At 48.9% G+C, this 16,165-nt stretch overlaps 2 protein-coding genes, 1 long non-coding RNA gene and 1 pseudogene across 3 annotated transcripts in view; 3 read left to right on the top strand and 1 right to left on the bottom strand.

Moving 5' to 3' along the window:
• The window catches only part of IDS (iduronate 2-sulfatase), a 308,093-nt gene that overhangs the window by 192,301 nt on the left and 99,627 nt on the right, over positions 1-16,165 (top strand). The gene's annotated exons all lie outside the window — the stretch shown is intronic.
• On the top strand, positions 7,940-8,271 carry LOC126945926 (melanoma-associated antigen 12-like; annotated as a pseudogene).
• On the bottom strand, positions 9,986-11,850 carry LOC126945310 (uncharacterized). The gene is made up of 3 exons (XR_007722397.1): positions 11,747-11,850; positions 10,521-10,578; positions 9,986-10,075 (listed from the first exon to the last, which is right to left on the bottom strand). It is a non-coding gene; the product is annotated as an uncharacterized LOC126945310 (long non-coding RNA).
• LOC126945300 (melanoma-associated antigen 8-like) lies at positions 11,939-15,293 on the top strand. The gene is made up of 3 exons (XM_050775208.1): positions 11,939-12,025; positions 14,037-14,098; positions 14,174-15,293. Exon 3 carries the CDS (start codon positions 14,237-14,239, stop codon positions 15,170-15,172), a length of 936 nt encoding a protein of 311 aa, XP_050631165.1. The 5' UTR covers positions 11,939-12,025; positions 14,037-14,098; positions 14,174-14,236; the 3' UTR covers positions 15,173-15,293.

Raw genomic sequence — 16,165 nt, 5'->3', positions numbered from 1 at the left:
GAACAAAATAAAACCCCAAAATAGACCCACACAAACATTGTCAACTGATTTTTGACAAAAGTGCACAGGCTGTCATATGGATAAATTGTAGTTTTTTCAACAAATGGCACCTGACAAAATGAATGCCAATACACACTGAAATGAACCTAGGGAGAGCCTCACACCTTTCACAAAGAATTAACTCAAAATAGGTCATAAACCCAAATATAAAATACACGATTTTAAAACTTCTGGAAGAAGACACAAGGGAACATGCACATGACCTTGATGTTGGAGATGGGTGTTTAGATACAACATCACAAACATGGCCCACAGAACACAAAACGGAAAAGGTGCACTTTCTGAAAGAAAAAAAAAATTGCTCTGCAAAAGACACTATTAAGAAAAAGAAAAGGCAAGCTACAGACTATGAGAAAATATCTGCAAGGCATACATCTGACAGAAGGCTCATATCTAAAATCTTTACAGAAAGCTTAAAATTAAACAATAACAAGTATCTAAAATCTACAGAGAATGCTTAAAAGGAAGCAATTTAAAAAATAGCTGAGGGGACTGTACCCTGCAGAGCCAAATGGGCAGAGATGCCCAAGGTCTTGGGAGCCCACCTCTTGCATCAGTGTGGTCTGATTGCTAGATATAACATCAATGGAGATTATTTTTGAAGCTTTAAGATTTAATGACTGCCCTGTTGGGTTTCAAACTTGCCTGTAGCCCTTTTGTTTTGGCCAATTTCTCCCATTTGGAACGGGAGCATTTACTCAATGCCTATACCTTCACTGTATCTTGGAAGGAACTAACTTGTTTGTTATCGTACAGGCTCATAGGCAGAAGTGACTTGCCTTGTCTCAGATGAGACTTTCGACTTGGACTTTTGAGTTAATGCTGGAATGAGGTCAGACTCTGGGGGACTGTTGTGAAGGCTTGGTTGTGTAAGAACATGTAAGAAAAGACATGAGATTTGGGAGGGGCCAGGGGTGGAATGATATGGTTTGGCTCCGTGTCCCCACTCAAATCCCATGTCGAATTATAATTCTCAGTGTTGGAGGAGAGGCCTGGTGGGAGGTGATTGGATCATGTTGGGGTGGGGGGGAGCTTCCTCTTTGCTGTTCTCAAGGAGTTGATTGAGTTCTCACAAGATGTGGTTGTTTAAAAGTGTGAAACTATCCCCTCTTTGCTATCTCTCTCTCTCCTACTCCAACTGAAGCTGTGCCTGCTTCCCTTCCACCTTTCGTCATGATTGTAAGTTTCTTGAGGTCTCCACAACCATACTCCCTGTACAGCCTGCAGAACTGTGACTCAACTAAACCTCTTTTCTTGGTAAATTACACAGTCTCGGGTAGTTCTTTACAGCAATGTGACAACAGAATAATTATCTATCTATCTATCTATCTATCTATCTATCTATCTATCTATCTATCTATCTGTCTATCTATCCCCATAGACCAACTAATTATATAGATGAAGGTTGGTGGGAAGTAGCTTTCTCACTGTTGAGGTAGATACTTACAGATAAACAAAGGAAGGAGACTAAAAGCTCCTTGTGGTATTAGAGTAGTGTCATGGACATCAGGAAATACTCATGTTCAACTTCATAAACATACAGAGGGTGCACACATAAACACTAATAAGCAGGTAAATAAACACGCATATATTTCTTTGTTCTGTAAATGAGAGAGCAAGAAGCAACATCTCCCAAGGAATGATGAGCATTCCTAGCACGAACATCTAGGATTCTAATACTTTTCCTCAATACAAGGAAGCAGAAATACTTGGAAAATGGATTCTTCTGTGACTGGAACAGAAGATATAAAAATGATAATCATTGTAATTATTCAATGAAAATGCAAATATGAAGAGCAGTACGATTTCTCTACACACCTAATACAATGAATAAAATTCAAAGACCTGAAAATACCAGACTCTGGAGAGGATGTGGAAGTCTCATTCATTGCTGGGAAAGAAGAAAACTCTTACATTGCACGGCAGGACCTTTTGATTGTTTCTTACATGGGGAAACATAGAATTACCATTAGACTCAGCAATCCTACTCCTAGATTTCGTTTAAATTGAAAATGTAGGTTCCCATAGACAAAACTGTGTGCACAAACATATATAACAGCTTATTCAAAATCAACAACCAAGACTTCCTTCAAGGGGTGAAGGGATAAAACAAGTGGTACATCCATCACCTGAAAGTTTATTCAAAGCTCAAGCCACCCTCAAATGTTCTGGAACAGACACTTTTGGAGGCCAATTCTAACAAATAGTCAGGGGAAATTATCATCACCTTATCTCAACTCTTCCAAAGCAGCCAAAAAGATGAGCAATTGTCCACTTCATTCTCCCGGGCTAGGACTCCTGGATTCAAAAAACAGATAAAGATGCATCCTCAGCTCACATGAAAAGAACACGTGAGTGAATTGTTCACTGATAAGATAGCAAATGTCCTAAATATGTAATCGCATATTCAAGAGAACAGTGGACTAAATGCATAAGCAACCTGTATGTCAGGAATAAAAATATTATTTCACGTTAGAAAAAGTTGCAATTGTAATTCCCTACATACAAGATAGAGAAAAAGTTCCGTCGTGTAAATGGGTACAGAAAAGACTTTGAACGAAATTCTATGTGATTTCAAATTAACAACTTTCAGCAAACTAACATGAAAAGGAACTTCCATTTCATAAAATCGGCAGGAAGCATACTTAAATCTCAAAAGTTAGAAGCATTCTCATTCACAGCAGGGACAACCATCGACACAGACTATCACCATGGCCTTCCATAGGTACAGAGGATACGAAAATAAAAACGAACCAAAAATGTGGACATGAAAAATATACATGAGGTATAAAGATTGAAAACAAATAGTATTTTGACAATATAATTATCAAGAGAATTCAGGGGAACAGACACACGAAGTGTTCAAATGAATAAGAGACTTCAGAAAACATCATATAAAGGATGACAACAGCAACACAAGAGGATTGTCACACAAAAGCAACTTAGTGTCTAAAATAGAAAATATACCATTTGCAAGAGCATTGAAATCCAAAATATAAATTAAAAGAAGCCTAACCAAAATGACCTTTATGGAGGCAACCATACAGGTTTACTGGTAGATTCAGGGAAAAAAATCCAAAATTAATGGAGTAACATGCCACATTCATTGATGGAGAACAGAATATGGTAAAGATGTAAATCCTGCTTAAGTTATATACAAAGTGCCTTTCTCGTAGCTGCCTAAGTGAAAGTCAAGCTCAGGCTGTTGTGCTCTGCTCCCAAAATCAGTCGTGGAAAAATATAGAAAGGTAAGAGAAAAAAAAAATCTGAAGAAAACAGAGAAAACTCCGGGGATGATTGAAGACAGTGTTGAACTGGTATTCATGTTTGGGGTGGGGGAAGGCAAAAGGATATTGAGGAGGTGTGTAGTCTGTATAGACAGCATATTACGGGATGGGTAGAAGGAAAGATATTAAAATCTACCCGACATCCCCACATCATCGCACAATCTGAGGCAGCACCTCAAAACATGATGCCAGTGGCCCTGGGATAATACCAGGACATCAGGAAATTTGAACTGAGTGAGAATTTTTGACTCCAGAGTTTTGTTAATAACCACCTGGAACAAACCTAGTGGAAGAGGACAGGCCTTCCAAAAATTATTTTCATGGAAAAAAAGAATGATCTAGAAGTAGAATAGTGTTTGTGAATCACACATACTATGAGGGGATAGTGTTTAATGAAATATGTATATGTGTGCATGTGTGTGTGTGTATATATATATATAGTCTACATATCTACATGTGCCTATATCTAAAGATACATACATATAAATATGCATGTATGATATAAACATATACAAATGTATGTGTTTATGTATATACACATAAATATAAACATAATCTACATACACCATATATAATGCACACATACAATTGCAAAGATTTAAAATCTATTTCTTACTATATGAATGAGGATTAAAATACGAAAATCACTAAATTGGACTATGAAATGATAGATAGCTTCAAAACTCATGGCTTCCCCAAATCTCTTGCTGCCGTTCAGCCTCTTCAGTGTAAAAACAAAGCTTTTAGGACAAAAGCTTTGCAAAGTCTAGGTCTGGCTGGGGAGGAACCCCCGTGGGAAGGTGTGTGTCTTCTCCTAGAGGTCACTACAATCACAGTTACTGCAGCCCCCAGGGACCATCTGGCCTTAGACCCGCAGCCATTCTCTGCAAGGGGTGGAGCAGGGCAAATGCTCAGAGGTGACAGAAACAGAGCATCTCCCACCCATCACTTCATCAAAGAGCCAGGAGGAGGACCCTCCTGGGTAAAGACTAAGGGTTCTCTCACCCCACATAGAGGGGCCACAGAATCCAGCTCAGCCCCTCCTGTCAGCCCTAGAAGACGCCGGCAGCCTTGCCCAAGGACTCCCTTCCTTCCACTGCCACCTCTGGGGACTCAGGTCAGAGCCTTGGTCGGATGGGAGCCAACACCGTCGGCAGAAGATAGGGATCCAGGCTATGCGAGGAATCAAGGTCAGGACCCTGAGGGATGACTGAGGGCTCCCCAAACCCCACCTGCAGTCTCCCACTACCCCTACCCCCATCCTCCCCCACTACCACACCCCTCCCCCACCCCCACACCGCAGTCTCTCCCCCAGACCCTCACACCCCCACTACCCTCTCTGACCTCCACACCTCTTCCTACACCTACACCCCCAAATGTGTCCACTCCCCACCCGACCCCCGAAATCCCCTCTTCTGCCCTTCACCGTGACAGAATTCAGTCCCGCCCCTGCTGTCAACACAGGGAATCCCCTATCTTGGTGGCCGGATGTGATGCCAGTGACTTGCGCCTTGGGGATCACAGAGAAGTGAGGGTCTGGTTCTGATGGAGGCTTGAGATTGTTGGGGGGAAGCGGGCCCAGGCTGTGTGAGGAGGCAAGGTGAGAGACGCTGAGGGAGGACTGAGGATGCCCCCACCCCAGATAGAAGACCCCAAATAATCCAGCACCACCCCCCCATTGCCAGCCCTAAACCACCTGAGGGCGGACTTCTCAGGCTGGGCCACCTTTCACCGCTCCTCCCCTTAAGCCCCAGGGGACTCTGGAGTCAGAGCTTGGTTTGACCAGGGCAGGGTTGGTTAGGAGAGGGCAGGGGCCAGGCTCTGCCAGGCCTCAAGGTCAGGATTCTGAGGGAGGGCTGAGGCCCCAGAGAGGGAAGCTCTGTCTTTGCCGTCAGCCCTGGGAAGCTCCGGGAATGGGGACCAGGCACATTGATGCTGTTGTCCACATCCTGGGCTGATGGAGGGAAGGGGCTTGGTATCATGAGCACCACCTCAGAGGAGTAGACGGAGGGCCCAGGTCCTGCCAGGAGAGCACGGAGGCCTTAAAGGACAATCACCACAGGACAGGGGGCCCACCCCGCCCCCATCTCAGGCTAAGGTACCTCCTCATTCCGCCTCAGGAATCCGACGGATAGACTCAGGTCCGCAGAGAGGAGCTCTGACGCAGCACTGCCAGGATCAAGGGGAGGAAAAAGAGGGAGGACTCAGGAGACCTTGGACTCCAGATCATTGGGGACCTCGGCCCTTGGAGGTGCCACGCACGATGGCTGCATGTGGTACATCCCTGCCTATGCCTTGGAGATGACAAAGAGGAGAGGGCTTTGGTATGAGGAGTGGAGGCTCAGGTTAGCAGAGGGAGGAGTCTCAGGACCCTGAGGGAAGACTCAGCAGAGCTCCTTTCCCAGATGTAGGAAACCTGCCCTTCCTTCAGTCCTGGGGGGCCTCGGGCAGGACTGTGGGGAACAGACCTGGCCCCCACTTCCTGGTTAGGGATCCCAGGGACATGGTGGCCTTGACCTACAAGACCCATCCAAAGTTCAGCAGGAGGGAAAGGGCCAGGCCCTGTCGGAAGTAAATCTGAATACCTATAGGACACCCAGACACAGGAGGCACTCCTGAAACATGCACCTTTTGTCCGTCTTGGGAATCCCATTCAGGGATGTCAGTGTAGCGCCCCTTCACTTCTGCCTCCCAGGCCTCAGAGAGGTGGGGGCCTCCCTCTGAGGGGTGTCCTCAGCTCAGCAGAGATAGCCACACCTGGTCAGCACAGGTTGGGTCCAGAGTCTGCCAGGAGTCAAGACGAGGAAGGTTGGTGAGGACTGAAGGTAAGAAGGTACCTCCACACCTCGAAAAAGAAGGGAACTTGCAGAACCTGGCTTCCACTGTTCTCAGCCCCGGGTGGCCCCAGGCATAGGTACCATGTGGCATGCTCTCCTTTCTGCCACACGGCGGGAGGTGGGAGGTCTCAGGGAGGTGAACACCTTGGTATTAGTGGCACTTACAGTTCAACAGAGGAAGTCACATCTGGCCAGCAGAGGGAGGGGTCCCAGGATCAGCAGGACCCAAGGAGTGCCCCCTTCATGAGGACTGGAGGTACCCCTGGCCCAGAAGGAAGGGACCCCACAGATTATGGCTGCCACCTGTTTTTAGCTCTGGGGCAACCAGATCAGGAATGTCCCTAATTGGCAATCTCACTTGTCCCACAGATAGGAAGTTGGGGAACCCTTGGGAGCATGGGGTGTTGGTGTAAAGGGGAGATGGCTGCTCATCTCAGGAGTTTGGGGGTTGAGGAAGGGCAGATGCCAGGAGGAGTAAAATGAATGACCCACCAGAAGACATTGGAAGCCTCACCCCAGAACCAAAGGGGCCAGCTCCCGGAGTGAACCCTGGACACCCCACCCAAGGGTGATGGGATGTGGAGCCTCCTCACTTCTGTTTCCAGATCTCAGGGAGGCTCACCCTCAGGCCTTGCTTTCAGAGGGTGACTCAGGTCAACACAGGGACCCCAATCTGATCGACTGACACAGTGGTCCCAGGATCTGCCAGGTGTCCAGGTGAGGAACCTGAGGGAGGGTTGAGGGTACCCCAGGCAAGAACGCAAATGGGGGCCCCACAGAAATCTTCCCTGCCCCTGATGTCACTCCAGAGAGCATAGGCAGGGCTGTCAGCTGAGGACCCTCTCTCATCCTGGGATCTTCAGTGTCAGGGAGGAGGATGCCTTGGTCTTTAGGGGGCTGCACTCAGGTCAGTAGAGGGAGGGCCCCAGACTCTGCCAGGAGTCAACATGAGGACCAAGCAGGTTCCTCGCCCAGGACACATGGTGTCCAGTGAATTTGGATATCTCTTGCTGTCTCTCCCAGTGGACCTGGGCACGTGTGGCCCGATGTGGGTCCCCTCATACCCTTCTGTTCCATATCAGGGTTGTGAACTCTTTATCTGAGTTTCTCGAGCCAGCAAAAGGGCAGGATGAGGCCCCTCCAGGAGAAAGGTGAGTGAGCACAGAGGGGACCATGTAACCCAATGAGAGTAGGGACCTCACAGAGTGTGGCCAACTCTCCTGACAGCACTGGAAAGCCGGGGCTGTGCTTGCGGTCTGCACCCTGAGGGTCCCTCGATTCCTCTTTTAGGAGCTCCAGGAACCAGGCAGTTAGGCCTTGGTCTGAGGCATTGTCCTCAGGCCACAGAGCAGAGGAGTCACAGGCAGTGTTAGCAGTCAAGGCGAGGTTCTGATCTGAATGGACAACAAGGGCCCCACACTCCCCAGAACACAAGGGACTCCAGAGAGCCCAGCCTCACCCTCCCTACTGTCAGTCCTGCAGCCTCAGCCTCTGCTGGCCGGCTGTACCCTGAGGTGCCCTCTCACTTTCTCCTTCAGGTTCTCAGCAGACAGGCCGACCAGGAGATCAGAAGCCCCAGGAGGCCCCAGAGGAGCACCGAAGGAGAAGATCTGTAAGTAGGCTTTGTTAGGGCTTCCAGGGTGTGGTTCGCAAATGAGGCCCCTCACAAGCTCCTTCTCTCCCCAGATCTGTGGATTCCTCCCCATCGCCCAGCTCCTGCCCACAGTCTAGCCTGCTGCCCTGACCAGAGTCATCATGTCTTCTGAGCAGAGGAGTCAGCACGGCAAGCCTGAGGAAGGCCTTGAGGCCCAAGGAGAGGGGGCTCTGGGCCTGGTGTGTGCGCAGGCTTCCGCCACTGAGGAGCACGAGGCTGCCTCCTCCTCTACTCTGGTTGAAGGCACCCTGGAGGAGGTGCCTGCTGCTGGGTCACCCAGTCCTCCCCTGAGTCTCAGGGCTCCTCGTCTTCCCTAACCATCAGCGACAATACTCTATGGAGCCAATCCAGTGAGGGCATCAGCCGCCGGGAAGAGGAGGGGCCAACCACCTCGCCAGACCTCACTCACCTGGAGTTATGGTCTCGACCATGATCTTAACAGAGGGCCACTGTGCCCCTGACGAGACAATCTGGGAGGCGTTGAGTGTAATGGAGGTGTATCATGAGATGGAGCACAGTTTCTTTGGGGAGCTGAGGAAGCTGCTCACCCAAGATTGGGTGCAGGAAAACTACCTGCAATACCGCCAGGTGCCCAGCAGTGATCCCCCGTGCTACCAGTTCCTGTGGGGTCCAAGGGCCCTCATTGAAACCAGCTATGTGAAAGTCCTGGAGTATGCAGCCAGGGTCAGTACTAGAGAGAGCATTTCCTACCCATCCCTGCATGAAGAGACTTTGGGAGAGGACAAAGAGGGAGTCTGAGCAGGAGTTGCAGCCAGGGCCAGTGGAGCAGGTTGGGGGAGGGCCTGGGCCAGTGCACGTTCCAAAGCGACATCCACCACCTTCCCTATCCTGTTACATGAGGCCCATTCTTCACTCTGTGTTTGAAGAGAGCAGTCACCGTTCTCAGCAGTGGGGAACAAGTTGGGTGTGAGGGAATACAAGGCAGACCATCTCTTGGTTCCTGTTCTCTTGGGCGATTTGGAGGTTTATCTTTGTTTCCTTTTGGAGTTGTTCGAATGTTCCTTTTAATGGATGTTGTAATGAACTTCAACATTCATTTCATGTATGACAGTAGGCAGACTTATTGTTTTTTATATAGTTAAAAGTAAGTGCATTGTTTTTTATTTATGTAGGGAAATCTATGTTATTTATTTGAATTGGGACAACATAACATAGCAGAGGATTAAGTATCTTTTTTAATGTGAAAGAACAAAGTGGTAAAATGGGTGAGATAAAGAAATAAATTAAATTGGCCGGGCACAGTGGCTCACGCCTGTAATCCCAGCACTTTGGCAGGGTGAGGCAGGTGGATCACGAGGTCAGGAGATCGAGACCATCCTGGCTAACACAGTGAAACCCCTAAAATACAAAAATACAAAAAATACAAAAATACTAAAAGTACTGAAAATACAAAAAAATTTAAAAAGTTAGCCAGGTGTGGTGGTGGGCTCTTGTAGTCCCAGCTATTCGGGAGGCTGAAGCAGGACAATGGGGTGAACCCAGGAGGCGGAGCTTGCAGTGAGCCAGGATTGCACCGCTGTACTACAGCCTGAGCGACAGAGTGAGACTCCATCTCAGCTTATTTGTAATTTACAATCAAGACTTTTTCCAAGTGGTGAATGGATATAACCTACAGTACATCCAGAAACTGAAAATGTATTTAAAGCTCAATCCACCCTCTGTTGTTCTAGGGCTGGCAGTTTTGGGGGTCAGTTCCACCAAGTGGTCAGGGAAAACAAATTGCCATCTTAACTCTTCCAAATAATCCCAAACCGTGGCAATTGTTCTACTCATTTTCCAGGGCTCCGTCTCCTGCACTGAAAAAGCAGATAAAGACATCCAGCCTTTATAAAAAGAACATGTGAGCCACGTGTTCACTCATATTGCAGCAAATGTCCTAAATGGATAATTGTATATTCAACACAACAGTGGACTAAACGAACAAGCAGCTCATATGCAAGGAACAAAAATATTATTTAACAATAGAAAACTTCCATTTTAATTTTCTACATACACGATACAGTAGAAAAAGCAGTCAGGTCAATGGATACAGAAAAAGCCTCTGAAATAAATTTTATGCGATTTCAAATGAAAAACTTTTAGCAAACCTAAGATTCAAAGGCACATTAACTTTCTAAAATTGGCGGGAAACATACTTGAATGTGAAATGTTAGAACCATTCCCGTCCTGGTCTGGGGCAAGTCACTGATACATGCTTTCATTGCTACCGTTCATAGCTGCAATGGATATCAAAAGGAGAAAGTGATATCAAGATGAAAAAGAGGTCTGAAGATTGAAAAGAAATAGATTGTATTTTTCACAATATGACCATTAAGAAAATTCGAAGGAAGAGACGCATGGAATGTTCAAATGAATAAGAGACTCCAGAAGACAGTATGCAAAGACCACTACAGCGAATACAAGAGACTTGCCACACATAAGCAACTTAGAACATTAAATTAAAAATACACCATCCCCGACAGCATTTAAACCCAAAATATAAAGAAGAAGAAGCCTAACCGAAATATGCAAGACATTTACAGAACAACTGTACAAGTTTGCTGACAGATTCAGAGAAAAAATTCCCAAATAAATGGAGTAGTATATGATGTTCACTGATGAGGAACAGAATATGGCAAAGGTGTAAATCTCACTTAAATTAAATAAAGAGTGAATGCCTACCTGTAGCTGCCAAAGTGACAATCAAGCCCAGGCTGCTGTGCTCTACTCCCAAAATCAACTGTGGAAAAATATAGAAGGGAAAAAGAAAAATAAAACAACAATATCAGCAACAAAGTCTAAACAACGAAACAGAGAAAAACCCTGGGGAAGATTGAAGACTGTGTTGAACTGGTACTTGTGTTCTGGGCAGGTGGAGAGGCAGGGAAGTTGAGGAGGTCTGCAACCACTGCAGATGACAGGGTGTGTTGCAGGAAAAGTTTTAAATGACCACCTCACATCAATGTACAATCTGAGTCTGCACCTCAAAACACGAGGCCAGTAGCCACGAGGTAATATCAGGACACCAGCAAAATTGGATTGATTGAGAGACTATGGCTCCAGAGTTCTGCTAATAACAACTAGAGACAAAGAGAAGGTTAGGACTGACTTTCCAAAATATTATTACTTTAATTAAATATATAGAATGAACTAGAAATAGAATAGTATGAGTGAATCACACATAGTATTAGTAGATATTGTTTAATAAAATAAGTACATATAGTCCACACACATATATGTATGAATATATGTAAAGATACATACATATAAATACATATAGCTATATAATATAAACATATATACATACATGTATGTGCTTATGCATGTAAACACAAATATGATCTACATATACCATATATAATGCACATACACAATTGGCATAGATGAAAAATTTCTTCCTTCCTATAGGAATGAGGGTTAAAATACGAAAATCACTGAAGTGGACTAGGAATGGTTAGGTAACTTCAAAGCTCAGGACCTCCGCAAATTTCTTGCAGCTGCTCAGCCTCTTCAGTGTAACAATAAGTCATTTAGTACACAAAGGTTTGAAAGGTCGACCTCTGGCTGGGGAAGAGCCTCCGTGGGAAGGTGTGTGTCTTCTCCCAGAGGTCACTAGAATCGTGAGTGCTGCAACCCCGCAGGGAGCGTCTAGCCTGGGACCCGCAGCCATTCTCTGTAAGGGGTGCAGTTGTGCAAATGCTCAGAGGTGACAGAAATAGAGTATTTCCTAAAAGCAGGATTCGGGAAGAGGACCCTCCTGAGTGAAGACTGAGGGTTCACCCACACCCCATAGGGGGGCCACAGAATTCAGCTCAGCCCCTCATGTCAGCCCTGAAAGACCCCAGCAGCCTTGTCCCCCCACCACACCCTTCCCCCCACTGCCACCTCAGGAGACTCGGGGTCAGAACCTGGGTCTGAGGGGTGCAGACCCCATCAGCAGAGGGCGGGGCTCCAGGCTGTCCCAGATCTCCAGGTGAGAACCTTGAGGAATGACTGAGCCGCCCCTCCCTGCCCCGCGCTAGAATCCGGCTCCACCCTTGCCGTCAGCCCAGGTGAGCCCCGGGTGGCCGCTTGTGACGCCGCTGACGACGCGGCCGCATGGATCAGAGAGAAGCGAGGCCCTGCTTCTGAAGGGTTCGCTTGCGATCGGCTGAGGGAAGCGGGCCCAGACTCTGTGAGGAGGCGAGGTGAGACGCTGAGGGGGGACTGAGGAGGCCCCCGCCCCAGACAGAGGACCCTCAGTAATCCAGCGCCGCCCCTGCTGCCGGCCCTGGACCACTCGGGGGCGGACTTCTCAGGCTGGGCCACCCCTCACCACCTCTGGCTCAAGCCCCAGGGGACTCTGGAGTCAGAGCTTGGTGTGACCAGGGCAGGGCTGGTTAGGAGAGGGCAGGGCCCAGGTTCTACCAGACATCAAGATCAGGACCCTGAGGGAGGGCTGAGGCCCCACAGAACACATCGCTGCCTCTGCTGTCAGCCCTGGGAAGCCCTGGGCACAGTGGCTGGGCATGGCGGCCGGACATGGCGGCCGGGCACACTGATTCTGATGTCCGCATAGGGGACTGATGCAGGGAAGGGGCTTGGTATCGTGAGCACGGCTTCAGAGGAGCAGAGGGACGGCCCAGGCCGTACTGGGAGATGAGGGAGACCTGAGAGGACCAGGAACCCCAGGACAGGGGACTCACCTTACCCCTGTCTGAGACTCAGGCGCCTCCACATTTGGCCTCAGGAAACCTGCCCCTGCTCTCAGGCTGGGGCACCGCGGATAAGACTGTGGGGAAGGGATGTGCTCCCCCACTCCCCAGTCGGGGGCCTCAGGGAGCTGCAAGACACATCCGTGGTTCAGCAGGAAGGAAAGGACCATGCCTTGCATGGAGTAAATATGAATACCTGGATGACATCCAGACAGAGAAAGCCCCCATGAAACCTACTTCTGTCAGCCTTGGAAATCCTATGCAGGGGTGCCCGTGTAGCGCTCCCCTTACTTCTGCCTCCGGGGTCTCAGGGAGGTGGCAACCTGGGTCTGAAGGGTGTCCTCAGCTCAGCAGAGGGAGCCACACCTGGTCAGCACAGGGAGGAATCCAGGGTCTGCCTGGAGTCAAAGGGAGAAAGGTTGGTGAAGACTGAAGGTAAGAAGGTACCTACACAGCCCAAAGGAAAAGGGAACTTGTGGAGCCTGACTTGGGTTCTCAGTCCTAGGAGGCCTCAGGCATGGGTAACATGTGGCACGCTCTCATTTCTGCCACATGGTTGGGGATGGGCAGTCTCAGGAGGGTGAGAACCATGGTCCCAGTGTCACTCACAGGTTAGCACAGGGAGCCACACCTGTTCAACAGAGGGACGGGATCACAACATCTGCAGGAGCCAACGTGTGTACCCTTTGTGATGACTGGGGGTACTCCTGGCCTAGAAAGAAGGGACCCCACAAAGTCTAGCTAACTTTGGTTATTATCTGTGGGGAAACCCGATCAAGGGTGGTCCTAAGTGGCAATCTCACCTGTGCTATGGGCAGGAAGTTGGGGAAACTCAGGAAGATGAGGACCAACCAGGATCCTCACGTTTGGACACATGGGCCCCAATGTATTTTGTGTAGCTATTGCTGTTTTCTCACCCTAGGGCAGGACACATGGACCCCAATGTACTTTCTGTAGCTATTGCTTTTTCCCCAGGAGGCCTTGGGCACATGGGGCCAGATGTGGGTCCCTTTACGTCCTTCTCTTCCATATCGGGGATGTGAACCCTTGATCTGAAAGTTTCTCAGGCAGGAAAAGGGCCAGATCCGGGCCCTGCCGGGAGAAAGGTGAGGGCCCTGAGTGAGCACAGAAAGGACCATCCACACAAAATAGTGGGGAGTTCACAGAGTCAGGCTCAACCTCCTGACAGCACTGGGGTACTGGGGCTGTGCTTGTAGTCTGCAGCCTGAGTTCCCCCTCGATTTATCTTCTAGGAGCTCCAGAAACCAGGCTGTGAGGCCTTGGTCTGAGGCAGTATCTTTAGTCACAGAGCATAAGAGGTCCAGGCAGTACCAGCAGTCAAGCTGAGGTGGTGTTTCCCCTGTATGTATACTAGGGGCCCCTCTAGCATCAAAACAACAGGAACCCCACAGTTCCTGGCTCTACCAGCCCTTCCGTCAGTCCTGGAGCCATAGCCTTTGCCCAGAGGCTGCACCCTGAGATGCCCTCTCAATTCCTCTTTCAGGTTCGCAGGGAACAGGCCAGCCGGGAGGTCGGGAGGCCCCAGAGGAGCACTGAAGGAGACCTGTAAGTAGGCCTTTGTTAGGGCATCCAGGGTGTGGTACCCAGCTGAGGCCTCTCACACGCTTCCTCTCTCCCCAGGCCTGTGGGTCTCAATTGCCCAGCTCCGGCCCACACTCGCCTGCTGCCCTGACCTGAGTCATCATGCTTCTTCGGCAGAAGCGTCAGTCCTGCAAGGCTGAGGAAGGCCGTCAGGCCCAAGGAGATGCACCGGGGCTTATGGATGTGCAGATTCTCACAACTGAGGAGCAGAAGGCTGCATCCTCCTCCTCTACTCTGATCGCGGGAACCCTGGAGGAGGTGCCTGATTCTGGGTCACTGAGTCCTGCCCAGAGTCCTCGGGGTGCCTCCTCTTCCCTGACCGTCACCGACGACACTCTATGGAGCCAATCCAATGAGGTTTCCAGCAGCAATGAAGAGGAGGGGCCAAGCACCTCCCCAGACCCAGCTCACCTGGAGTCCCTTTTCCGGGAAGCACTTGATGAGAAAGTGGCTGAGTTAGTTCATTTCCTGCTCCGCAAATATCAAATTAAGGAGCCGGTCACAAAGGCAGAAATGCTGGAGAGTGTCATCAAAAATTACAAGAACCACTTTCCTGAGATCTTCAGCAAAGCCTCTGAGTGCATGCAGGTGATCTTTGGCATTGACGTGAAGGAAGTGGACCCCGCCGGCCACTGCTACGTCCTTGTCACCTGCCTGGGCCTCTCCTATGACGGCCTGCTGGGTGACGATCAGAGCACGCCCAAGACCGGCCTCCTGATAATCGTCCTGGGCATGATCGTAATGGAGGGCAGCTGCGCCCCAGAGGAGGCAATCTGGGAAGCGTTGAGTGTGATGGGGCTGTATGATGGGAGGGAGCACAGCGCCTATTGGGAGCTCAGGAAGCTGCTCACCCAAGATTGGGTGCAGGAAAACTACCTGGAGTACCGCCAGGTGCCCGGCAGTGATCCTGTGCGCTACGAGTTCCTGTGGGGTCCAAGGGCCCTCGCTGAAACCAGCTATGTGAAAGTCCTGGAGCATGTGGCCAGGGTTAATGCGAGAGTTCGCATTTCCTACCCATCCCAATCAAACAGTAGCTAACTCTTGCCTTCCTTGTACCTCTTACTGTACACTGTATAGTTAAAAAATGCATATGTGTACCTGAATTTGCTTGGCTTGAGAATGTGATATAATTAAATATGAATAAAGAAGTCCCCTTGGTCACTGGCTCATGTTTTCCTGAAACATTCATTGAGTTTCTGCTATTTGGAAGACCCTGGGTTAGTATTGGAGATGCTAAAGTAAGCCAGGCCCAGCCCTAACCTTATGGTGGTTGAGTCTAGGATCTGTATTCATATAACTAAGCTGGCCAGGTGTCCCCTAAGATCTAAAGGAAATATAAGAGAGGGGTGAGGGTGTGAGGCAACAGGTGAGAGTGGTGGAGTATACATGCCCTGAGCCAAGGCCTTTTGGGCTTTGGGAAACTACAGTGCCTTTTGGGTGAGCTGATTCTAGTGAAATGGGTGGGGGCAGAGCCAGATTCTCAGAGGACAAGAGAAAAGCTTGGAAAGGAAAATTGCTCAGCAGTTCCTTTTGGATGGTGGATGAAACAGAGGCATCTCCTCCTGGGGCAGGAATGGGAGGTGTCCTACACGCTTGTCTCAGTGCGGTTGAACACAGCACATGAGGTTGGTGATGGATACCCATCCTATGCAAGGGTTTCCTGAGAGATAAGCATGAATCTGCTGGGATGTGAGGCCCAGATACCACTGGCCAGGTGCTTTTCTGTCTGGCTGGGAGAGCCAGAGCTGACTCCTTTAAAAAAGCTTATCTCAAGTGTCATTTGGCCAACTGTAAGAAAGAGAAAGATTTTCCATGGTGACAAAATGAATGAAAAGTAGGTGCTTTCTGTTGAGGACCTACTGTGAAAGATGTTATGGGAGAGTCTATGAGTGCTCATCCACATCTTGGCTCCTCTGTCAAAGGCACAAGGGACAAGTACTCTCCCAGCCAGCATGTCTGTCTGGGCCCAACACTTTCCCGAATTATAACACCCTTTCCCTGGTCGCCAACACGTTCCCTCTATTCCAACTC

This window comes from Macaca thibetana, chromosome X, assembly GCF_024542745.1.
Source record: "Macaca thibetana thibetana isolate TM-01 chromosome X, ASM2454274v1, whole genome shotgun sequence".
Taxonomy (NCBI): Eukaryota; Metazoa; Chordata; class Mammalia; order Primates; family Cercopithecidae; genus Macaca; species Macaca thibetana.
Note: the sequence above shows the minus strand (reverse complement) of the source record. Positions and strands in the feature narration are given on the sequence as shown.